Source organism: Cyprinus carpio, chromosome A8 (genome assembly GCF_018340385.1).
Source record: "Cyprinus carpio isolate SPL01 chromosome A8, ASM1834038v1, whole genome shotgun sequence".
NCBI lineage: Eukaryota > Metazoa > Chordata > Actinopteri > Cypriniformes > Cyprinidae > Cyprinus > Cyprinus carpio.
The window spans coordinates 3,363,238-3,389,629 of NC_056579.1; the positions used below are offsets into that span (position 1 = coordinate 3,363,238).

A 26,392-nucleotide genomic window follows, 5' to 3' on the forward strand; every position below is an offset into this window, starting at 1 on the left:
AATAAAATTTCACTGTTGTGTAAAATATTATTTATGGTGTACCAAGAGAAATGGATGATATTTACACAAATCCACAAACCATTTCTGAGACCTTATGCTTGCAGGAAACTAAAGCGTTCAAAACAAATGACTCAGAAAGTTATTTATTTCTCAACATGAGCAAATATAAAAAGGACCATGTAAAACAGGGAAGTAAGCATTACTGTACCGCACAACGACAACTGTGTGAATCCTTTAAATAAGGCCTAAACAGGAAATAACAGAGTCAAAATAACTGGGCTGAACCACAAATACAACAAAACAAAACGAGAGTGCTAACAGAACACATTAATAATTAGCAAATAACACACTACAATGCTCGGACTCGGACATCGATGTGCAGGCAGTGATGGTGCGTTTCAGTCCGTTTCTTAGACCTTGTACCGTTTAGATGAGCTTTTAAAACATACATTTATAAATGTTCCAGCTGCTGAACAAGAAATATAAAGATCACTGCGATAGATGTTAATGATTAAGTAGTAAATAAAGTGAAAATCAAGCAATAAAAAAATGATAGAAAACAATCCCCAAACCATAAGAATATAAGTTTAAAAGAAGAGAAATGTGTGCACCATGTCTCTAAAGGCATTTCTGTGAATCAAAAAAAAGGGGAACTTATATAAATTTGCTGAGCCGCTTTATTAACCGTTTTTATATGTGTCTTTTATTTATATATGGTCATTTTTGTGAATCAAAAAAAAGTGTTATTGACAAAATGCAAACATGATGTCACTAGATTGTCCAATCGTAGTCTTAGTTTTTTCATGATGCAGGCAAAGTGTCACGTTTATGTGCCTTCTACTGTACTTCAGGATGTTTTTCTGTAGTCCACTAGAGGGAAGCGCTGCCCAATGCAGCTCAAATCAACTTCGTGATGATTGAAAAGTGTGATGTTGAGAGCATCCGTTTCTTTGTTAGTGATACTTTTTGTTGTTGAATTTGTATGGTTAAATAAAATGATTTTTGATTCAAAATTTTGTTTTGAAGTCCAGCAAACTCTGAGATTAATTCATGTCTGTGAATGCATGACGATTACGAACCTGTGCATTTGATAAAACTGTAAACTTGACCAGGTTCATTTACCAGTGCATCGTCCTCTTATTTTAACCCATGTATGCGCAGTCAAAGTAATATGTATAAATGCTTTATAAAGTATTGACAAGGAGATCTGGTAAACATATGCCAGCCAGATGCATGACTGGTACAAGCCAAGCAGCTTAAAAAGAGTGTTTGGCACAGAAAAACATCTCCCTGATCAATCTACAGATGAACATATGCTGAACATTGTCAATGAAACCATGACTGACTACAGGTGATATAAATTATGAACAGCATCTAACCTGACTGATTAAATGACACGATAATGGACCGTTTGTTTCAGTGTTGAGGTTATTCGTATGGGCGGAGCTGTGATCGTGATGTGATTGGTTATATGAATTAGACGACATTAACATTACGTTCCATTAATCTGATAAACATGAGGGACTGGACAAGTAAATAGTGTTTAGAAATGGGCAGGATAATGTAACCTCCAGTCAAATGGCACTTCCTGTTCCCACAACACACACATACACATTTAGTCATCTCCTGGTTTCATCTTCATCTGAGCTTGCATCTGAGCGATCATCTGCTGCATGCGTCTCAGCTGCAAGAGAGGAAAAACAGATCGACGGTGTCTCTTTGTTTCCACTATATATTTTTATTTTTTTTTTTTTTTTTTTTTTTTTTTTATTTTCAGATGCAAGAGTTTACGGACATTCTTCAGAATTATATATATATATAGAATATATATGTATATATATCAATATATACACACATGTTGTGAACCACACACACATACTGTTTATATATATATACACACACACACACACATACATTTAGTAATATGCTTGGAATAATTATGATTTTTCAATGTTTTTTTGTTTAAAAATACAGCATTATTTTTATTATAATTTGATAAAAAAATCAGGTAATAATCTGATATTTTTCTATAATATTATATTATTTTTATGTAATTTTTTTCTATTTTCAAATTTTATTTATTTGTGTGTTTTATTTGTGATGAATTTTCAGTGTATTTTCCTTTCAGAAAATCATGAAAATATGCTGAATTGCTGCTCAAGAAACATTTTATCAGATGTCAGTGAATTACGGCTCTGTGTAGTTTGTTGCCAAGAGTTGTTTATGATGGGGGGGTTTAAAAAAAAAAAGATACCATATCAATGTCGAAAACAGTTTGGAGTAAGTATGATTTTAAAAAAAAGAAAGAAAAGAGAATTGACTACGTTTATTCAGCAAATACACAGAAATCTTTTGTTTTTTTGTTATTTTGTTTTAATGTATCTTTTAATGTTTAAATTGTTTCCACAAAAATATTAAGCAGCAACATTGAGAACCATTATTAATGATTGAGCACCATTAATAATTTATAATAACTTAGCAGTGTTTTTTGATCTTTTGATTAGACATGATGTTTCTGAGAAATCATGTAATAAACTAAAAGACTGAAGTAATAATTTATAATAACTTAGCAGCAAATCAGTATATTAGAATGATTTCTGAAGGATCATGTAAAACTGAAGACTGTTAGTAATACTGTATTTTATTTCTATATCACTGTAATACAAAATTTCATCTGGTGCTATGCATAATATATTATTATAATGTATTATTCCAGCTAAATGAGTATTCAGAAGAGTGTATATTTTCACACTTTGACTTTGAAACACCTCATGATGAAAGATTCGTACACACAAACACAATTACCCAGCAGCCTCTAATCAAGGTCTAATGACAACAATCATGACAATTAGTAAAGATTAGTATATAATTAAGGTATTATGAAGAAGATTGTGATAATGTTATAATGTAATGAATAATGGTTATCCTCTAAATACATCCCTGATGAGTATGATGACACAGATTGATAAACACAATGTTGCTTAATTAACTCACACCAATGTTTAATTTTTGTATACTGGATGATGATGATGATGATTGATGACAATGTTGCTTAAAACTCACTCATGTTTGTTTTTGTATATTTGTGGTCTTTCCTTTAACTTCTACTTTTGCACTTTTAAATATTAACACATTGTTTATTAATCTGTTTCCCTCTTGCTCCCCATAATGTACCTGATTTCAGGTTTTACTATCTTTGTAGGGACATTTGGTAGGTTAAACCTGTAAAAACAGAAACACTCTTTACATTGCAAGTGTTTCTGTGTGTTCTGTGCTGCAGGAAGTAGATGTCATTTCCTGTGCAGACACGGATGTTTACAAACTGCTCTGATTGCGTCCACACCCGACTGTGATATACGTTCCCATAGGCCAGAATACCACACACTAATTAAACACAACACCCATAGGCCAGAATATAGTAAGATGATTATACTCAATAGATTCATAATGATAGGTTGATGTGAATTTATATTGTGATGTAAATATGCTTCCTTCTCCATGAGGATCTGGTCTTTGTCCATCACATCTTCATCAGCCGCCCTGCGGGAACACAGAGCACACCAAACGTTCTCTCACAGATCCGATCATGTACAGGATGATGATCTGCGACTGGGTTTATTTGTTGATTTGACATACCTGCCAGCACGCTTTAGTCTTTCTGAACGGAAGTTCTCATAGTGGAGATCTTGAGTGACTTCCTGAAGGTCCTGCATGTGAGTTCTACACACACACACACACACAGAGAGAGAGAAACACACAGGTAGCATCAGCAGAGGGCACTAGAGAACAAATGGAGAAATCAGGCCAACAATCACAGAAAAACTGCCTTAAGTACTGCCTAAATATTTCACTCCAAAATCAAAGGAAAGAAATATATAAAGCATATTTTACCACCAATAGAGTTTTTTCAATGAGACGTTATTATTATTACAATTAAGTACATTTCCCTCAATTTATCATTAATGTAGCACAAGAAACCTGTACATTTATTAATATTATTTAAAATATATAAATGCACATAAATTATATTTTTGATCAAATTAATTAAAGCCTATTTTGCCATCAATAGTTTTTTCATTGAGCCATTACATTCAGATAATTAAGCACATTTTCCTCAATTTTCTATTCACGTAGGTGACAAAGACTACCCTACACTAATTCATATTATTTCAAAAATACATTATATATATTTTAATATATATATATATATATATATATATATATATATATATATATATATATATATATATATATATTTTTTTTTTTTTTTTTTTAAAGTAAGATTTTAAAGAAATTAAACCCTATTTTACCACCAATAGAGTTTTATTATATTGACATTTTCTTCAATTTCTCATTAACGTAGTGCAAAAAAACCCTAAACTAATTCATAATATTTAAAAACTATTATTTGAAGTGTTTATACACCATGGTGGTATCTTGTATTTTATTTTACATTTTTAAGCTGATTTAAATGTATTACACTTTTCAATGAATTACAGTACTGAGACACATAGCTTACAAGAATCATCACTGAGAATAAATAAATCATGCATTTACCTTATATTAATGAGAATTTGGAGTGAAAACGTGCAAAGATGCATCCGTATTAATGGTCATAAAATAGGTTTAATGTTCATCATGCAAAAAAATAAATAAATAAATGAATTAATTAATTAGATATATGTATATATACACACAGTTTTTTATTTCGGAAATACAATTGTTTGTACAATTCACCCTTTTACCGGTTTGTTATCTCACTATAAAGTGTTTGTGGAAACCCACAATTTTACTCATTACTCATCTGGCATGTGAAGAGTTTAACAGGTTATTTATATCTAGAAGTCTTGAAGGTGCAGCAGTGAAAACATTGTGTTGAACTCTAAGGGTCAGAGGGTGGAAACTGTCATGTAAACCGTTTTTTCTGTCTTTGCTCTCACTTTTCTCATACTCAGGAGGTTAAGACACCTCAGTGTGTGTGTGTGTGTACTCACACTAGCATAGTGCGCAGTTTGAGGAAGTCGTTGTGTTCGGGGTTTTCCACCTCCACCACCCCCCACGGGTACAGGCGTCCGCGGATCTTCTTCCCCTTCACCTCTATCAGCTGGTTGGAGCCGATCACGGCGAACGGGATGCTGGCCTGCACACAAACACACTCCTTCAACTCCAATCAAAGCCTTCAGGAGGCGGTCAGGCCACGCTGATAATGAACTCAAACGCTTTGACCTCTGACCTTTAGGACACGCGTCTGTTCCTTGAATTCTTCGTCCTCGTCTGAATCAGCGTCGGGAAGCTGGTAGATCCGGATCCCATGCTCACTGATCTCATCCAAAATCTGATGAAAGACATTGAAAAAACATTGTTGTGTTGTCCCAGTGTGACTGAATCAGTAGAATTAAGAACGCAAAACAATCTTAATTATACTTCAATTAAAATTTTCCTTTTTTGCTGAAAATGTAGCTTTGATCAAATACATAAAATACATTTTAAAATATATTCAAATTCATTAATTTTTGCTGTATTTTGGATCAAATAAAAGCAGTCTTGATGAGCAGAAGAGAATTCTCAAAAAATATTACTGTTTAAAAACTTTTGACTGGTAGTGAGTGTGTATATATATGTATATATGTATATATATATATATATATATATATATATATATATATATATATATATATATATATATATATATATATATATATATGTGTATATATATATATATATATATATATATATATATATATATATATACACATATTTATACTGTATATGAAGAGTTCAGATGCAAAAGCCTCTTAAGTGCCTATGTTTATGTTCAATTATTTCACTTTAATGGCAATGAATAGAATTTAGGCAAATAATACATAACACAAATAATACAATAATCCAGATTATTTTGTATTAAAAACTTAAAATTAGAATTTATAAAATTATTCATTTAAAATTATATCATTTACACATGTAGATATATATACAAATGTGGCTTTTTGCCATTTGATAGGCACAAAATTAATTAAAAAGTCTTCACTAACTTGGTAGAAAACAAGTTAGTTCGACGAAGATTTATGATTTCTGTGCTGTTACATGTTTGTAGCAACGGTTATGAAATTACTCTGATTGCTAAAAACAAGTTAAATCTACAATGATTTATGATGCCTGTACCATTCCATTTTAGTTTAGAAATTGCACTGAATGTTCTTCCAAAACACTGAGACCAGTCCAGATTCATGATTTGAACTTCCAAAGTTCTCTCAGCACGTTGTCATTTGGACCGTTCTCAGAGAGCTCAGAGGAAACTCTTTGATGCTAAAAACAGGAATCGTATGAATCACACAATCACACAACTAACCACTGGATCCAGACGAAGTGAGTCAAAAGAAGTCAGATAACAGATACGATCAGGACTGAAACAGATCTCGAAGCTGAAAAGCTCACCCCACTTACGCCGTGACCTGAACACATCTGAACACCAAACCTGTGCAAACTATGATGCAAAGTGGTCTGGGAGATATTCCCAGTTCAGTGTGTCAGAACAAACTGCTAAAGCGAATATGAGATTGAAAAATAGCCTTGTTTAAGCCAAAACAGCTGCATTCTGATAAAGTGTGTGTGGGGTTGGACTTTAGGATTTATTTTTCTAACTTCAAAGCTGCTTTTCTAAGAAGCACATTCACAATGCCATTACGTAGTGACGCCACCAGCAGCCTCTTCCTGACATTCTCAGCGCTTTCATGTAATCTCAGCGGGGAAGCGTTTCAATGGGAGAGGAGCTACTGCTCCGCTTTGCTTTACAGAAACCCCCTCCTGTTATGACTAGTCCTGTTTTCACAGCGAGAGACAGGTTATGGACAGTGTTGTTTTGGTTAGTGTGTGTTATTGTTTGTGTGGGTGTCATTGTGGTGTGTTCTCAGTCCAAACAAACACGTGCATTACTGTAAATGTGCTTCGTCTGATCTAACTATATCCAACAAATGAAGAAGGGTATAAGCGTGCAAGATTTATAACAGCCCATCTTTCCCATTCGTGCCAGATCTGGGGTGTGGAGATACTGAGATTTTTGAATGACTTGACCTCCAAATGGGCAAATAAACACATTGCTTTACAATGAACAATGAAAAATGGCACAATAGAGACTTTCATGCACGGGAAAGGGAGTTAAGATATGGCTGTACATGAAAATTGAAACAAGAAAAGCAGATTAGGGAATGTGCAAAATGCGGCTGGTCAGTGGAGTTGCAACACAGTTGCACCACAACAGCCAAATGGCATGTGAACATCAGTGTTGATGACTTTAACCAAAACGGAAACTATTTAAAAAACACTTCTGTTAAATGAAATAAAGCTGGAATAAAATATAAAGTGAAAAAACCTAAAATAAATAAAAAATAAAAATGTAGCTAACTAAAAAAAGCTTAAATTGTAAAAATTATTTATAGTATTTGAAGTACTAAAATGACTAACTAAAATAACACTAAAAATTAAATAAAACTTATTTTAAATATATATATTTTTTTAAATGTCAAAAGCACATAAAATTACTAAAAATGTAAATAAAATTACTGAAAATATAAAGGTAAAAGGTAATTCAAAATACATATAAAAATAGTATTTAAATGATACTAAAATAACACTGGCAGTAAAATGACCAGCATCAAAATACAATATGCAATAGTCCGTAGATTTTTGTAACACAGCTTTCAAAATTGTTGTTAATGGTAACTAAAATTATTTTTGTTTTTTTATCTGAAATTATTCTAATTTTTTGTTAGTTTTATCTAAAATTGTTTTTGTTATGTTAGTTTTAAATTAAAAATCTTAACTAAACAAAAATTAACAATGTTGTCACAGCAAACAAATGAAATATCTTTAAGTATTTTGTATATTAAGCAACTGACCACTGAAAAATAAAAAATATCTAGAGCCAACACTAATGTAAATTGACCAACATCAATATGCAAAATGCATCTTGTGTTATCTTTAAAGGTCAAAAAATGTGCATATCTATAAATGCATCCATTTTTTCATGATAAGGCACAAGTCTTGAAAAAAGGGAAGAATTCGTAGATACAACCTCTTTTTTTGTGTGGTTTTTGACCGTAAATGTTACCAGGCAAAAGCACAACATTAAGAACCTTTCACACAGTTGCATGCTGATAATAGTTATTTCCCAGTGTATGGAAACAAGGACTTTCCACGGTTTATTGCCAGCACTGAGAATCTTGATGTGGCTTATCGGCGCAGGCCTCAACACAGTCATTAGCTCTGCCTGTCTTTCTCTGAGGGTGAATGTGTTTGGATTGGCAGCGTGTTCACGTGGTCTGCAGAGGCACCTGGAGTCTGGAACAATGGCAATAGAGTTTCTCCATGGCTCTGAACTGAAAAGGGAAGTGGGTTTCAGCTATTATGCTTGTAATTTGTTTATCATAGGATGCATTATGAGTCGTGACCATGTGTTTGCGGAGCAAGACTATTTGCGGGTACGAGTGGGCCAAGCTCGTGTGAGAATCTTTTCAGCCAAGTGCTCAATCAAGCTGCATTCACACCGTCAACCAAATCTGCCTGCATGCATGTAAAAAGAAAGATCTATTTTCTAAATTTATTTTGGAAAAATTAACACTGTAATTTAGCGAGGATGCATTTAACTGATCGAAAGTGAAAGTAAAGACATTAATAACATCACAAAAGGTTTCAATTTCAAATAAACACTGTTCTTTTGAACTCTGTATTCGTCAAATACTTGTATAAATTGTATAAATAATATTGAGAGCTTGGTGTTTTAAAATAGTTTTTTTTTTAATATAGCCTACGTATTTGAATTGTTTGGGTATATGAAATGTTAAGTTTTTGTGAAAATTAAAAGATAAACTACTATGAAGTATTAAAATTGTTTATTTATAAATAAATGGTTTGTAGGATTCGTTAAGAAGTCTGATTCATTCAAGAATGAAGCAAGTGCCTGTCTTTATGAATGGACCACTGAATCATTGACTCAAATGATTCAAAAATTCAAAAATGCGAATCATTTAATAACGAAACACCGCTATGTGTTGTTCAGAGATGCGCAACTGTTCAGCTGTGATCACTGTTTGGAACTATTTTCATTAACCAAATGGAGCAAAAACAGTTAATGCTGGCAATATATTCTTTCAATAAATTCAAATTCAAATATTGAACTAAAATGTATTAACTACTCGTTTTAACTCTTGTATAAAATGTTAAGCACATAAACTCATAACTTTTTTTTAAAAATTTTAATCTTTATGCAACAGCCTGTAAGCAAATTTTATTGCAACAGATTGTTAGCAAGATTTTAAAGCACAAAAGAATTCAAATTTCCGATCCATAAAAATACGATTCACTTGATAATACCAAGTGACGAGATGTAATGTAAATCCAAACAGGCAGGAAAATTTTTTTAATTTGTTAAAATATTGCATCTGTAAATACCAGCACCTAAACACAGTTCTGTCACGCTGGGAATCCTTTGCAGAGTCTGAAAATGCATTAAATATAAAGGAAAGTAGTGCACTAGGCCAGAAACAAAATTCAAGTAATGACTAAATCACAGCCTGTGCTTTAGTTGCATACTGTAACATCTGCACGACTAAAAAGGCTTGTAAACATTTGGTCACTTGCATAAAAATAGGAGCCACAAACAGGACAGGCACTTTATTTAAGTACTGTACATAACACATCAAAATAAGTTAAATATAGTTTTCCTGTCTATGGACCAATTATTATGAGCTTATACTTCAGGGAGCAAAACAGTAGTTTCACACAGTCAAGTTTCAGCATGAATAAGAATTAACCCAACCACTCCCTACAGAATTAGCACGGTTTAAACCCATCACTGAGTATTTCAACACAATAACACTTTGTTTTTAGTGTAGATGTTGTTTGAGGCTCATTGAACTAACAACATTACACAACAGCGCAGTATGAGCAATTATTAAACACTGTAAAAGTCACTATTCAGCAGTAAAGTGTGTCGAAGTGAAAAGCCGTGAAGTTCTTAACTGTGATCCCTTGTGTCTGGATGAAACCGCTGGCTACATGCGGCTCGTGAAGCCCTTTCATTCGCACAAAAACACACAGGGGTGTTATATGATTCTGAAAGAAACTCAACAGGACTGACCAATTACTTGGACCTGTGTGTGTATATGTGTGTGTGTGTGTGTGTGGGTACCAGGGCTAATGTTAATCCGGCGTCTCTGAAACAGCAGGATGCGAGAAGACGCTCACTCCAGCAAATTCCTGTCAATGTGTGTGTGTGTGTGTTTGTGTTGTTTGTGTGTGTGTGTGTGTGTGTGTGTGTGTGTGTGTGTGTGTGTGTGTGTGTGTGTGTGTGTGTGTCCTTCAGCAATGCTACAATTAACGTATGAACAATTCGATAAGAACAGGCAGAATGAAATTGTAGCTGATATTCTGTCTGAAAGCATCCAGGAAAAACATCTCAGAATTTCATTACCAGCATCAAATTTTTGTATTCCAAAGAAAAGAGATGTTCTTTAAAGAGACCGTTCACCCAAAAATGAACATGCATGTTATGAACTGTCATTATTTAATTATCTTCATGTCTTTCCCAAACCTGTATGACAATTTAGAAGGAAATTTAGAAGAACAGAGTTCAGTTTCTGCAGGTTTTATGAAGGGGTCGTATGATGTGATTTCATGTTTTCATTTGTCTTTGGAGTGTTAAAAGCTGATCAGTAAAGTCGCAAAGATTAAAGTCTCAAATCCAAAGAGATATTCTTTATAAAAGTGAAGGCTAGTTCAAATTGACTCGTTTCAGAAAGGCGGGGCATAGAGGAGCAACAATAATGTACAGTATGTGGAAAATAATGTGTTTTTTGAACCTTAAACCACGTAAAAACATTGCATTACACCAAATACACAACACAATGTTCCTTTCAGCAACCTCATATGACCCCTTTAAGACATTTTAAAGGGATACTCCACCCCAAAATGAAAATTTTGTCATTAATCACACCCCCATGTCATTCCAAACATCTTCGGAACACAATTTAAAGATATTTTGGATGAAAACCGGGAGGCCTCCCGGTTTTCATCCAAAATATCTTAAATTGTGTTCCGAAGACGAACAAAGATTTTAGGGGTTTGGAACGACATGGGGGTAAGTGAATAATGACAAAATTTTCATTTTGGGGTGCAGTAACCCTTTAAGAGCAAGTACAGGGAATTTACAGACCGAAAGTGAATCAAACTGTTCTGTAAATGTAAATGTCTAAAGAACAGAAAATTAGTTGTAGAAGCAACAGTTCGAAAATACAACTTCCACAAAATTAAAGGATTAGTTAACTTAATTTTAACAACTTTCAAAAGGCTTAACTAAAATATGTAATCATTTTTACTGTACATTCTTATCACACTGAAAAGGCTCAAAAAGCAACAAAAAAAAAAAAAAAAAAAAAAAATCGACTTAATTTAAAGATTTACATTAACACAAACGTACCTAATTTTGTTCATGTTCTCAGAAGACAGGACTTCAACTGTTCATTTTGCATTTCAATTAAATGTAGCTTGATTTAATGCCGTTTAGACATTTGTATTGGTAAACAAGTCTAAATTACTGTGGGAGATATTCATCTTTTGCAGTGCATGCACCAGTTAATGCCCTGACTTTATAAATGTAAAACTTTTTGCTCTGATTTAAGGCCTTAATTTGTGGAAGATTGAAGATTTATACCGGTCATTGAGGCTTTTGAGATTCAGGAGGACACAAAAGCACCATAACAGTATTTCAAATAATTTGTGCACTGAAATATAGTGTTTTTTGAAGTCGCTTGATAGCTTTGTGTGAGGAACAGAATGGCAATTTACAATGTTGGTTGTACATCAATGTTGGTTGTACATGGTTTACATCATTCGATTATTCATTGTTTTATCATTATTCAACTCTAGACTACTTTCACTGTGCTTTTTTGTCCTTTGTGAAGCTTGAAAGACTTGCTTTAAAAATTGAGACCAGTGCAACATTCATTGTGTATCCTATAAAAGAAATTAACTTAGAAACAGATTAAGAACAAAATGAAGGTGAGTAAAATATTTTTTTTTGTGAATTTTTCATTTGAATTAAAAACCTTAAAGTATTAAATACACTTTTATGAGAGCAGGTTTATTCAACAGGAACTGGATTTGATTGTGCCATTCTAAGCAAAGGCTGTACAAGAAGACTGTCCCTGTTTTATGGCCACTCTATTCTTAAAAAAAAACAAAAAAAAACATACCAACTGGAGTCTAAAACAAAGGTCAAGCCATGGTAACAAAGCTGCAACTCCAGGATGCAATCATTCTGCCTGAGAACACAAATAAATAACCACACCCTCATTTAAGGGAGGAATGTGGAGACGGACATACCCAAACCATGAGATATTCACCGTTTTAATTTCTGCAGTTGAGGGTGACATGATAACAATATCAGATGAATGTCAAATGAAAACAAAGTGACCTCACTGGTCTGTCAGACCACCAATAAGAGTTTCATACACTGTACAGTAAACAACAGGTTTAACACCAAAACCCTGTGTTTAGACAATAACTGTAAGACAACAAAATCATAAACAGTGACCGTGAGGTCAGAAAGTTTGAGGTAACATTGAAAACTTTTGTTTGCCTATATAAAGCTGAAATTAAATTTTAAATAAAAAATATTTAAATATAAAAATGACAAATGTAATTATATAAATAACACACACACATATATACATATATACATATATATATATATATATATATATATATATATATATATATATATATATATATATATATATATATATATATATATATATGTAACAAAACCTACATATATAAAAACCAAAGTTTGGAAACATTACTATTTTTAATGTTTTTGAAAGAAGTCTCTTCTGCTCATCAAGCCTGCATTTATTTGATCAAAAATACAGAAAAAACAGTAATATGTGAAATATTATTACAACTTAAAATAATAGTTTTCTATTTGAATATACTTTATAAAAAATAAATAATTTATTCCTGTGATGCAAAGCTGAATTTTCAGCATCATTACTCCAGCCTTCAGTGTCACATGTAACATCCAGTCTATCACATGATCATTTAGAAATCATTCTAATATTCTGATTTATTATGAGTGTTGGAAACAGTTCTGCTGTCTAATATATTTGATGAATAAAAGGTTAAAAAGAACTGCATTTATTTAAAATAAAATAAAAAATTCTAATAATATATATTCTAATAATATATTTTCTTTACTATCACTTTTTATCAATTTAACACATCCTTGCTGAATAAAAGTATTGATTTTATTTAAAAAAAGAAAGAAAAAAAAATTACTGACCCCAAATTACTGACCAGTAGTGTATATTGTTATTACAAAATATTTATATTTTTAAAAACATAGCTTCTTCTTTTTTTTTTTTGTTACTTTTTATTCATCAAAGTATCCTAAAAAAGTATCACGTTCTGAAAAAATTTTAAGCAGCAGAACTGTTTCCAACTTTGATAATGAATCATCATATTAGAATGATTTCTAAAGGATCATGTGATAATGATCCTAAAAATTCAGCTTTGCATCACAGAAATAAATGATAATTTAAAGTATAATAAATTTTAAAACAATTATTTTAAATTGTAATAATATATCACAATATTACTGTTTTTTTCTGTATTTTTGATCAAATAAATGCAGGATTGATGAGCAGAAGAAACTTCTTTCAAAAACATTAAAAATAGTAATGTTTCCAAACTTTTGGTCTGTACTGTATATATATATATATATATATATATATTGCAGGCTATATATATATATATATATATATATATATATATATATATATATATATATATACACACACAATAAATAAAAAATGATTTAAATATTAAAAATGACAGAATATTCAGTTATGTATACGTGTCATTGATCAATTGTCATACTGAGATTTTCTTGCTTCCACTGAATGATCAGAAATATCAGGGCTGATGATGTCATTAATTAAAGCAAAAGTGACACCAACCACATTCTCAAATACATCTTTTTTCACACAAACTGCAATGCTGACGATATAATTCGTAATAAAAACATCTGTGTTAATCAGTAATAAAAATAGATGCATTTTCACAAGGACGCTCTGACTTTTAGACCCCACTGTGTTTTTAAAAACAACAAGGCTGGTAACTGTTGGCAAGGGCACGGTCTCACACTCATACAGCGCGAGCTGCTGCTTTGGTACATTTCTCCCATTAAGCCAACCGAAAGGACAAAGAGAGGAAAGCTTTGATAGTTTGGAGGCTGAGATATGAGTGTGATGGGGATTGCAGCATGGCAAACATCAACAATGACATTCAAATTCACATAAACACAACAATACTACCCACCAAGCGCACCTACAATCTGGCCTGTGGGAATCACATTGAACTCTACCAGAGAATACGTGCCCCTGATGTGCGTCAATTCTGCTTTTTTCTTCTTATACTGACGAGATCTGCTGCTCTTCGGTATACATTACTGCTACGACAGGAAGTGAGAGCCTCCTAAACATCCCTCGAGTACTTTACACATTTCATGGTTTTATGACCTCACTCCAGCTTCAGATAAGCAGAAAACACGGCTGCACACTGCTGACCCGCTTTCCCTGCCAATCGGTCTGACACATTACAGGAAGGCCATATTGTTCCAGACAAGCTGCTTCCCCCTTTCATGGTGGTGCGAGAAAGATCGCAGTCCTGTGAGAAACGGTGAGAAAGTGAGGGTGAAAATCAAACATAAATATCAGTCAGGCCGCGAGGACACAATGGGTCATTCGTCAAGCTTACGGCAGGATTTTGGGAACCTTCACCAGCATCATGAATGGGAGCGGGAAATACTAAACTGCTGACTTGCACTTCAGAAACGATGAATGAAAGTTGCATCCAAGAGTTTACCTCCGTCTTCTTTGGGAAAAGATAAGGTAGAGAAAAATTTGAAGGGTGTTACTCCTTTTCTGATAAAAGGATTCAAGCATTTGTGGAGGTACCAATGAAAAGAACAAGCATTAAACTTCCTCCAATTCATTCACATTAACATTCAGGTATGATGGAGCAATTTCCTAAAATTCATTCACATTGAATTTAAGTTTTGATTGGTTGTTTTTTTATGATTAATTTGTAAATCTAGTTTGTTCACAAAAAAGCTTAAAGGTAAAGTTCAGCCATAAACATGCATATTCTGTTACTAATTAGTGAGAATGAGATTTGACAGCGAAAAATTTCTCATGAATAAGGACCTAAATTTGGGGCTGTTCCACAAAGAATGATCCTTTACAGTTCTGTTCGAGTCAGTAAGATTTTTTATATTTTAGGCTGCATTTACACTGCAGGTCTTGATGGCCAAATCCGATTTTCTGACTATATCTGATTTTTACATCATCTTTTAAAAGTGACCCGTATCCGATTTTTGCATTTACACTATACACTGCTGAAACTTCCAAACGTAGACGTTCTGACCTGGAAAAGGAAGTAAAACAGCACGAAATACAATGGATGCAGATGCAAATTAAATTATACAGTGTTTTGCTTTCCACAATATTTTGAAAAGTCAACAAAAAAATCAGCAAAACATTGGTCTCGTACGGCGGAGAAAAAAGAGGACTTAAAAGACACGAAACCTCCGCATTGCTCCACTGTGTGTATCCTTCGTCCTCCATCGCACCTATAATAAGTCATGTGATCTCAGTTGGTGTCGTCCACCTGAGTTGACGTCACTTTTTTAATGCATTTACTGGGGAATATCCGATTTGTCTGCTTACATGGCACACGCAAATGCAGGTATCCGATTCATATCCGATTTATTACCACATATGAATGAGGCCTGAATCCGATCTGAGAAAATCGGAATCCATGCTGTTTTTTCCTGCTTACACGTTCACCGGTCATATCCGATCTGTGCCACATGAGAGGAAAAAAATCGGAATTGGGTCACTTGAACCATGCAGTGTAAATGGGGCCTTAGTCTTAAGGTTATCTATAAGGCAGTGTGCTCCAAAACAGTGACAAAATTCGCATTTAGAAGATATAAGCATTCAAAGCCTGTAGTTCGTCACTTCCGCCAAAACAGCTCAACGGCTCAACGTCACATCGTACTTCATCTTCTCATCAAATCTTCTGACCAATCAAATGCTCTCTAGAATCCGAAGCGCCCGCCCCCTGCATTATAAATAGACACTGAAGCGCCGGCTGAGATCGCTCACTTGTTCACAGTGTAGTATTTCCTGCACCTTGAATGGCTCGTAGTGCACAGTGTAGGTGACAGGGAATGATTCGATTGGTGCAAATGAGGTCTGCTTTCACGCAAACCGCGGCAGCGCACACAGTCTGATCTGGACTTTGGCTCCGGTCCAGAGCCGTGATCGCACGGAGTGGCTCATATGCACGAGTTGGCATATATTAAAAACTTTTACAACTACACAGCCTCAGCATGATTATGATCACTATTTTGTTTAACTAAGAGTTTCATATTGAATCTAGGGGGTAATCTATTAGACCGTGGCTGTCAAATGCGGCTTTACCGAGCTCAACGGCTCTGGCCCGAGCAGATATAAACAAAACACTACTGGCTATTTTAAAAAGGGGGCGTGGCTGCTAGATATGTCCCGCCCTGTTTTCCTGTTTCAGTTTAAATTACGTCACCACATAGAATAATGCTGCGTGTTTCAAGGCACATCAGGGGACCTTTAACAGCATGTGATCACTGTATTTAATTATATGAACAATAAACAGCATGAAGCAACAAAGTCATGTGTTTGAAACATGATTATGAGTTTTCATTTTTGCTTGATTCTCCCTTTAAAACAACAAAACAGGCATTAATAAACACAGCAACGTGGGAATGTTGATCAAAATGTGTTTTGAAATTACCTGCAGGAAGAGAAAACTGGCATGTAAGGAGCAGGCGAATAACAGGAACTACGAAAACCACAAGAATTCAGTATCCAAAGCCCTGTTTACAAATGGAGCAGCATAAGCAATGAAACCCTGGGACGTTCTGTGTGTTATGAGCCATCGAGGAAGTGCATTGGATCAAGAGTGACAGAAACCCCACATCTGTACAGCGAAGAACACACACACCGACTTGGAGTCATTTAGCTGGAAACAGCTGACGGTGGAGACGGTTTAACTGATCTGTCCTTGCGACTCAGATGGACGTTCATGCAATGATTGCAGGATGTGGACTAGATTGCATCAGTCTTATCTAAAACGGACCATTTTCAGTAATGAGGCGATGTTTACATGCACGGACACACACGTGACAGCTGACAGAGGTCAATTTGGACGTCCAATCAGAGCGGCCTAACCTCAAGACATAAATGAGAAGAGTTCAGTAACTAACTACTGGGCTTTCTTCTAGTGAAAGTCACTGATCAGCAGGTGTCTGAGGGTTTAACAGTGGTTTAGATTAGTGAATGTGGGGGACGGAGGACAAATTGCCACATTACGGTCTCGTTAAGACTCTTTTGTCATGTAAAATCTAATGACGTGCAACATGCTGAGCTACAGGAAAAGGCAGTAGACTTCACATTATATAAAACAACACAATGACTATATAGCACATATTTCTTCTGTAAACAGACACACTAACCTAAGATGAAAATAGCTAGTGTTAAGGCAACTACTATAGTTAACCAAGTTGCTCATTAGATTACAGCCATGTTATTTATGATACACTACCATTCAAAAGTTTGGGGTCAGTAAGACTTTTGTGTTTTTTAAAATAAACTAATACTTTTATTCAGCAAGGGCAGATTAAATTGTTCAAAAGTGACATTAAAGACATTTATAATGTTACAATTTCTAATCTAATTGTAAAAAGAACTGTTTCTCGGCACAATCAAATTTCAGATAAGAATCCTAAAAAGTAAAATGTATCTTTTTTTTTTTTTTTTTAAATATATGAAGTAGCTCCACTGTCTTCAACATTGATAATAATAATAAGTGTTTCTTGAGCATCAAATCAGCATATTAGAATGATTTCTGAAGATCATGTGACATTGAAGACTGGAGAAATAATGCTGGATATTCAGCTTTGATCACAGGAATAAAATACATTTTACAATATATTCACATAGAAAACAGCTATTTTAAATAGTAATAACATTTCAGAAAATTACGGATTTTACTGTATTTTTGATTGAATAAATGCAGCCTTCATGAGCAGAACCGGTGTCTTTCAAAAACATCTAAAAAATCTTACCGACCCCAAACTTTAGAATGTTAGTTTGTATATAACTAATGCACCTAAATGTCGCTTCAAAGCATCACATTTGTGTTTTAAAACCCTCTAGAAGTCTTTTTTACAAACGGAGGGATGAGTAATACAGCAATAATGAAACCAAAACTTTGAAGTCAAACAGAGGCGGTGTATGATTCAAAAAAACTGGCAAGATAAACATCCACCATTTGTAGTCATTAACATAATTGTGCTCAAAGCAGCAGCAGAAACACTGAACAAGCTCCAGTGCTTGTGCTGATCTGTGCGAGCTTCCTGTGGGATAACAGATAACGTCGCAATGAAGTGGAGCCAGATACACGCCACATAATCACCATCCTACTTAACCTGAGGAGCATGAGGGTGGTAAAAGACATGTAATCACTTTAGAAATTAACCTGAGGGTGTGTTAATGAGTGAGTGGATGTACACACCCCATGCTACAGCAACACACTGTCTGATCACCAAACACTCCATGCACAAGCCAAAAGTGTGTTTCTCAATGTAGTGCTGGAATCAACACCAAAGAAGATCAAATATAACATCTGTTGTTAGTTTTGTGGCTTGTTGTCAACTAGTCATGTGGTCAGATGATCAGTTGTAGGAGAAGAGAGTCAGATCCTCACCCTTCTCTTGAGACGGTCTCTCTCTCTCAGCGTGAGCGTGTCAGCTTTGGCGATCACAGGGACGATGTTGACTTTGCTGTGGATTGCCTTCATAAACTCAACATCCAGAGGCTTCAAGCTGGAAATCAAGCACACATGGAAGCATAAATCACATAAAAAGAGTGTTTAAATGTTTGGGGTCAGTAAGATTTGAATGAATCTGATGCATCCTTACTAAATAAAACTGATCAAAGTTAAACACATTTATAATGTTACAAAAGATCTCTATTTCAGATAAATGTTGTTCCTTTGAATTTCTTCAAACAAAACCATGCATAAATGTTTTCAACACTGATAATAACAAAAAAATATTTTGTGAGTGGAAAATCAGCATATTAGAATGATTTCTGAAGTATCATGTGACACTGGAGACTGGAGTAATGATGCTGAAAATTCAGCTTCGACTCACTGGAATGAAATTCCACAATATATTCAAATAGAAAACACATTTAAATTTCAAGTATATTTCAAAATATTGGTGATTTTACTGTATTGTTGATCAAATAAATGCAGCCTTGGTGAGCATAAGTTTCAAATACATTAAAAAATCCTAACAACCAGAAACTTAAAAATTTATGAGCACATGAGAATGAAAACAAAACAATATGTCAACCAAATTTGACCCTAAAATGATGTGATGTGACTGTTTGGTTGCAATTTTTGCTGGCAATTCATATCAGCAATAATTTTTTTCCAAGGCCACCGAAAATTTTAACAATCATGCTCAGTGTGAACAGTTAATGTGAATTTTCACTTGTGATTTTATCAGCTTTTCACTTCTCAGAGGCTTGTTGTAAGAAATCTGCTGTAATTTCTGATGGAAGATTCATGTCACTTTCTGTATTTAACATATCTTTTTATATTTTACAATTTAAATAAAAAAAAAATACTACTAATAAAAATGCAACACATTTCCCAAAACTCACCCCATACAGGTAAAAAAATAAATAAAATAAACACTTCTTACATTCCATAACTTCTTCATGTCACTTTTAAACTTAAACTTTTAAAAGTGCAAAGTTTTTATGTAATTTTCCCCTGTGGTTTTTATTGGTGATTCATGTTGCTTTAATGCATAACTTCTGCTGTAAACAGGCCTTAATTGAAGGCTAAAGCTACTTTTTCTGCAAGAACAAAATGTTTTATTGACTGATGATGAAAGGCAGAAAATGTGCATTTTACCCGTGTCCAAACGGAGAGATGAAGTAAAAGCAGCAGTGCACTCTGTTGTCAACGATGTGTCTGCGGTTCAGTCCGCTCTCGTCATGCAAGTATCGCTCGAACTGATTATCAATATAGTGGATGATCGTCTTAAAGCTGTTGAACAGAATAAAGCAGATATCAGAGAACAAGCTGAAAGGAAATACTAAGACATAAAAGCTTGTGATTGTATTAAACTAATGCATTAAACAAGCATCGGATACGGATCTCAGCTGAACATAACCATAATCTAATCATGAGATATCAGGATGCACTTTAGAAACAAACAAACAAACACTTTGTCCAAATAAAGCTTATATAAACACTCCACAACATCATGTTTACAGGTTCCTGTCCAGCATAGACTGACCACATGCACCAGTGTTAACCCATTATCATGGAGATCGTCGTATAGATTTTAATAATATTTAGAATTAATTTTTATTTTTATAGTTTCAGTTTTTTTATGTAATTAAATGTTAGTAATTTAGTTATGCTTTTGTAATTGTTATTAGTTTTATTTAACATATTTATACAGTTTTTAATCATTATATTTCAGTTTTAGTTTAGTACATGAGGTTAAATAACAAAAAAAAATTATTTACCATTTATTTATTTATTTATTATTATTATTATTATTTTTTTTTTTTTTTTTTTTTTACAATTTTAGTTGTTTAGCACATCAAGTTAAAACTAAAAATGAGAAATGCTGACTTGGCTGGAATAATTTAAAAAAAAATTGTTTCAGTTAATGATTATTTTATTTCAAGTAAAAATAGTTTTTTTTAATGCTTTTATTTTAAGTTATTGTAACTATAATTAGCCTTACTATAATTCTTGAATGCATCAACTCTCAGTTCTCTAAAGTCTCGCCACCAGCTTCCGTTCTGTTCTACAGTCTCCAGACTTGTCTAAACTAAACTAAACCCCTAACCAGAACTAAGCCACTTCTGTGTCTTCTGATAGAGCTCATGCATGAATTGGCATTGAGACCTCAGCCTTATCGAGAGGCTGAAGGAGAAGAGGACATGAAATGACAGTAGGTAGGTAACATGGATGGCACATTTCCATTATCAGCCTGAGAAGTCTGTGGGTGAGAGATGGGGAGGATATTGTTCTTTCAAAGGGGACGTTCCCAGCATTTTTTAGCAAGGCTCATTGACCAATAGAGCAACAAGAGACAACAGCTGCCTCCAGTCTACAGTCAAGTGCCATTGTGTAAATAATCTCTGTTATGCAGATACATAAACGCAAAACACTGGGTATTAAATTAATAATCAGTCCGGTCTACCATTCAAGAGGTCAGTTATATGCAAGGTCTTATTTAATGATAGATATCTGTGATAATAAACAGCTAGTTCACCTATCTAAGAGACACAACATCAGCACTAATGCAAGTGCACTCAAGAGTAAACACACATTATGTTTAGTTGGAATGGGCCAAGATGGCATCTGGTCGAGATCTACTGCATGCTGTGATTTAGCTTTTAGACAGTTTGGATGGTAGAAAACTTAACATCTCTAAATGCATCAACTTTGAAGCAACATTCAAACATATCAAGATGCATGCATGCATCCAAATTATTATTATTATTATTATTTTTTTTTTTTTGAGAATTCTGCCATTAGCATTGCATTTCTAACATGCAATTTTAAATAGTCCAAATTTGAAAATTACATGACAAGATGTCATTGCATTGAAGTTTTTTAATGCAAGACAAATTCTAAGACAAACTCAATCAGAAATGCTATTCCGCTCTCAATTGATTTCATTGCATTAAACAAAATATCACAGAACAAGTGACATTTCAAACATAAAAAAAACGTTTTTCTTTAAAAGTGCAGGTGCTTGTTTATTTTTACAATGAAAAGTTGCCTTAATGTTTAGTTATCTAAAGTAATTACATTCAGAAGTGTGATTTAGGTGTCCAAATACTAAGAAATTATCAGATTCTATGTATAAATAAATGAGTCATGATGGACAATGTACAGTTATGAATGTTTTCATTGTTCAGGTTGAATATAGCCTGCGGGAATAAACTGTTCTTGTGTCTGGCTGTTCTGGTGGTTGGTGCTCTGTAATATTGTACTGGCGTTTCGTCCAGATGGATCTGGCTTTTTGGCAGCCCGAAACCACTATTTTAAAACCGAGTCCCAGAGTGGATAAATCTGAAAACGACACCCTTGCGTTTTTCGCATGTGCAGCCAATCCATATATTTTATGAAATGATAATGTCATTACCCACATCTCAACCCTAGACAGACACCGCTACGTAACAGCAACAACAACAACAACAACAACAACGGCAGACTACATGCTTGTGTTCATGCTGCAGAAGCTAACAGAGCAAAATCAAAAATTACTAAAGCAAAAAATTTTGTTTACAGTGCGCAAGGTTTATGTGCATGCTCCAAGTCTTCTTCTCCATTTTTAGAGTTTCTCTGTGGCAGGATTACAGTGCCACATACTAGTCTGGCATGTATACTGTTATTTTGAATCAGTTTCAGTGGTTTCGTGTGTATGCAAATAATTCTTGAGATGACGCCGTGTTCACGGAATTTTTTTTATTTATTTTTTTTTACAACGAGGACAAAAATGATCGGATAGGATAAGCTCTGGCTTTGTGTGGATGTGGCCCTAGTCTTCTGAAGACCCGGATCACATCCTCTACACAGACCTTAAGCGCAGGTTGAATGGTGGGCGATGGAGGGAGGGAGGTTGCAGGAGGGGTAGGTGAATGTGTGAAGTGCAGATCAGAGCAGGTGTGGTGTGTGAGACTGGGCTTTTCAAATTGGCAGTGAAACACATTCAGATCGTCAGCCAGTTGTTGGTTCTCCACAGACCGCAGGGATGGTGTCTCGATGTTCCTCAGATCAGTCCATACTGATGGCAGGTCGTTGGCTGAAAACTGTTTTTTCAGCTTTTCAGAGTAGTTTTCTTAGCCACTCTGATCTCTTTTGTTAGTCTGTTTCTTGCCTGATTATACAAGATTTCATCCCGACTTCTGTAAGCATCCTACTTTTGATGGGTTGTTTGTTTGAGTTTCCCAGTAAACCACGGTTTATCATTATTGAATGATAGGAACGTCCTGGTGTTGATGCACATATCCTCACAGAAGCTGATAGATGACGTTACAGTCTCTATGAGCTCGTCCTGATCTGTGGCTGCAGCTTCAAAAACACTGCTCTGCTTCATTACTCTATCTTATAACAGTCTTTATTACAGGTTTAGCTGATTTCATTTTCTGCCTGTAGGTTGTATAAGATGAACTAGACAGTGATCAGAGAGCCCGTCCGTGGGACAGAGTGATATGCATCCTTAATTGTGGTGCATCTGATCCAATATATTACTGTCTCTGTTGGGACATGTAACGTGCTGTTTGTATTTTGGCAGTTCGCGGGAAAGATTTGCTTTGTTAAAATCTCCAAGAACAATTAAAACTATAAACTGTACCAAATGTACCATACCACTTTTAGAATTATAAAATAATAATAAACAAATTTGAAATAAATGCAAAATGATAAAATAATATTAACGAATTACATTAAAAAATATATATATTTTAAGTATGAATCATTCTTCTAATGTCTCCAAAGGGAGGTTCGATCTGATTTAGCTCACTCCTCAGAACAAATTTAGCTAATGGCGCTTTTCCACTGCATGGTACGGCATGGCACGACTCACTTTTGGGAGGTTTTCCACTGTGTATAGTACCCTGGTACCTGGTACTTTTTTCAGTACCACCTCGATTGAGGTTTCAAGCGTGCCGTACCGTTACCAAAATGTGACGTGTAAACCCTGCTGATCACTGATTGGCCGGAGAGAATCGCCACTACCTGCGTCATTGAACTTGCAACACAAGACTCGCTAGATTAAATCAGCACAGCCAGCGAGTACCGAATGCAACTTTTTTGGAAAGAATGCAACATTTTCGAATGAGCGCACCTTTTTTAACAACAAAATAATGGCTATTTAGTGGTCTGTTGAGGAAGTACAGATGTTCCTCCTGTTGATAGCCAAGGAGCGGATCCAGCGAGAGCTTCATGGGACGACGCAGAATGAAAAAGTTTTTCAGGAGGTCGAGGCAGTAGAGGCGACGCAACTATATAGAAATATCTATGATCCTGCCCATTCTAAAGCGGTACTAAACTGCAGTGGAAATGCAAACTGAGCCGAGCCGTACCATGCAGTGGAAAAGCAGCACAAGTAAACACATACTGACCAGTCCTGGCTGTTTATGGCGTCTCCGTATCCGGGTGTGTCCACCACAGTGAGGCGGAGCTTCACTCCCCTCTCCTCGATTTCCACCGTGGAGGCTTCAATCTGGACCGTGCGCTCGATCTTCTCTGCAAGTACAACAAAACCCCATCAGAACAAAAAAACTCAAGTTCAAAGAAACAAAAATAACAATTAAAAATTAAAAATCCTCATGATTTATTGATGCACCATGAAAAAGATTAATGAACATTTTCTGAGAACCTCTGGGAGGAGGCCCTGGACTACAGATGGGATTACTTTCTTGAAAACAACCTTTTACTCTAGAGAGCTTTAATAGACAAAGTGCTCAACAGTGGGATTTTAAATGCATTGAGCATTTAAATCAGAAATGTTCTGCATTCCACCAGGAGCAGCATCCTGCTGAAGAAAATATTACTCTATGCGAAAACACATTTGGACACTTAAGGCAAACACATAAAAAAAGTCTTAATTTAGTGCATTACGTGAAATATGCAATAAAAAGAATAGAATAGAATGTCATTTAAATTATCATTTAAAACAAAACATCTCTATTTGTGAACTGTTTTACTGAAAAATGCTTGTGCTTGTCTGTTTTTACAATTACAGGGTTTCTGTAGGTTTTAAAAAAGGTAAATCTAAGACTTTTTAAGACCAAGTAAAGGAAATTTAAGGAATAAATGGAAGGGAACATAAACGTCAATATGATCTCTAAATGTAATGTCTATTGTCTAGGGAGCAGAAAATGAGTTTTAATTAGATAAGTTAGTTTGAAAACACCACCTATTACTTTTTAATCAATTTTACAAAAAATACTTAAGGTATGAATACCTCTGCTTCTAACCACATGAACTTTTGCTGTACCTTACGCTACGCCTACGTCCTACATCATCCGCTGGACGCCACTCTCTCGTGAATGTTAGCGGAAGCTAGAGATTACAGTTTTTTATAAAGTTTTAAAAATGGATATTTTTCTTACAAAAATGCACCGATTCGCTCAGGAGGCCTTTATTTACCCCCTGGAGCCTACTGACAGATGTTTGTTCTTGTTTTAGGCATAAACTGTATGAATTTCAGACTTTCGGCTCTGATTTAAGACCTTTTTAAGGCTTTTTTAAGGTGTGTGTGTGTTTTACCTGCTGCTCCAGGTATATAGCGCTCTGGGTAGAGGTCAGTCAGGAAGAGGCTGTTGATCAGGGTTGATTTTCCAAGACCAGACTCTCCTGAGTTGACAAATAACAGCCGGTTAAAAGCACAGCGTGTGTCTGTCTGGATCCATGTGTGCTGTTTATATGTTCCTCACCTACAACCATCAGTGTAAACTCAAAGCCTTTCTTCACAGACTTCCTGTGAACCTGATTGGGCAGGTTGGCAAACCCCACATATCCTGCAGCATCAGGGAACTAGAAGCACACATCAGAACACTTACCCTGAGACAAATAAAGTGTAATATGTATATGTTTAAGAGTTAAATGTGAAGTATGTTATTCCAAATGGAAAAGCATAATAATAATAAAAATAATAATAAAAGCATGATATCCCAATTTTGAGTTAAATGTGTGGTTTGTTATTACAAATGGAATAGCTTCATTGGTTTAGTCAGAAGTTGACATGCCATGCCAAAAAACATATTAATGACATATTTACAAAGACTATGAACATTAAATATTTTAATATCCAAAACAATTACACACACTTCACCTTTAAACAGATTATTTATTTTAATTTTTATGTTTATTACATTTTCTTTCTTTTTTTTTAAGACTGTGTGGGAATTTTGTTTCTTTTTGTTTTTATAAAGTATATAATTAAAAAATGTTGATAAAAATAAATTAAGTTAATAATATTGATGAAACATTTTAAGTTTTTTTTGATTTATATTAATTTTATGTATTTATAGATTTATATTAATAATGCTAAAATATTGCAAAAACTAATAATGAAAAATATGTATTCAACACTTAGTTTACAAAACATTTACTCCATAAAAGAAAAAAAAAACTAAAAACTAAACATAAAAAAGCTATTATTCCAGTCTTCAGTGTCACATGA

General features: G+C 34.4%; 1 protein-coding gene across 1 annotated transcript; it reads right to left on the reverse strand.

Annotated features, from left to right (window-relative positions):
- Positions 1 to 1,029: 1,029 nt before the first annotated feature.
- On the reverse strand, positions 1,030 to 25,788 carry zgc:63587 (uncharacterized protein LOC393431 homolog). The gene is made up of 10 exons (XM_042761640.1): positions 25,644 to 25,788; positions 25,477 to 25,563; positions 24,327 to 24,450; positions 20,086 to 20,220; positions 18,865 to 18,982; positions 5,234 to 5,335; positions 4,995 to 5,140; positions 3,637 to 3,720; positions 3,487 to 3,540; positions 1,030 to 1,689 (listed from the first exon to the last, which is right to left on the reverse strand). The coding sequence occupies exons 1-10, from the start codon at positions 25,651 to 25,653 to the stop codon at positions 1,620 to 1,622; spliced, it is 930 nt and encodes a 309-aa protein (XP_042617574.1). The 5' UTR covers positions 25,654 to 25,788; the 3' UTR covers positions 1,030 to 1,619.
- Positions 25,789 to 26,392: the final 604 nt, after the last annotated feature.

Coding starts and splice junctions, on each gene's coding strand:
- zgc:63587 (XM_042761640.1), bottom strand. Junction 20,221..24,326: donor GCCATAAACAGCCAGGACTG/GTCAGTATGTGT, acceptor TCTGTTCAACAG/CTTTAAGACGATCATCCACT. Junction 3,721..4,994: donor AAACTGCGCACTATGCTAGT/GTGAGTACACAC, acceptor GTGTGTGTGTAG/AACTCACATGCAGGACCTTC.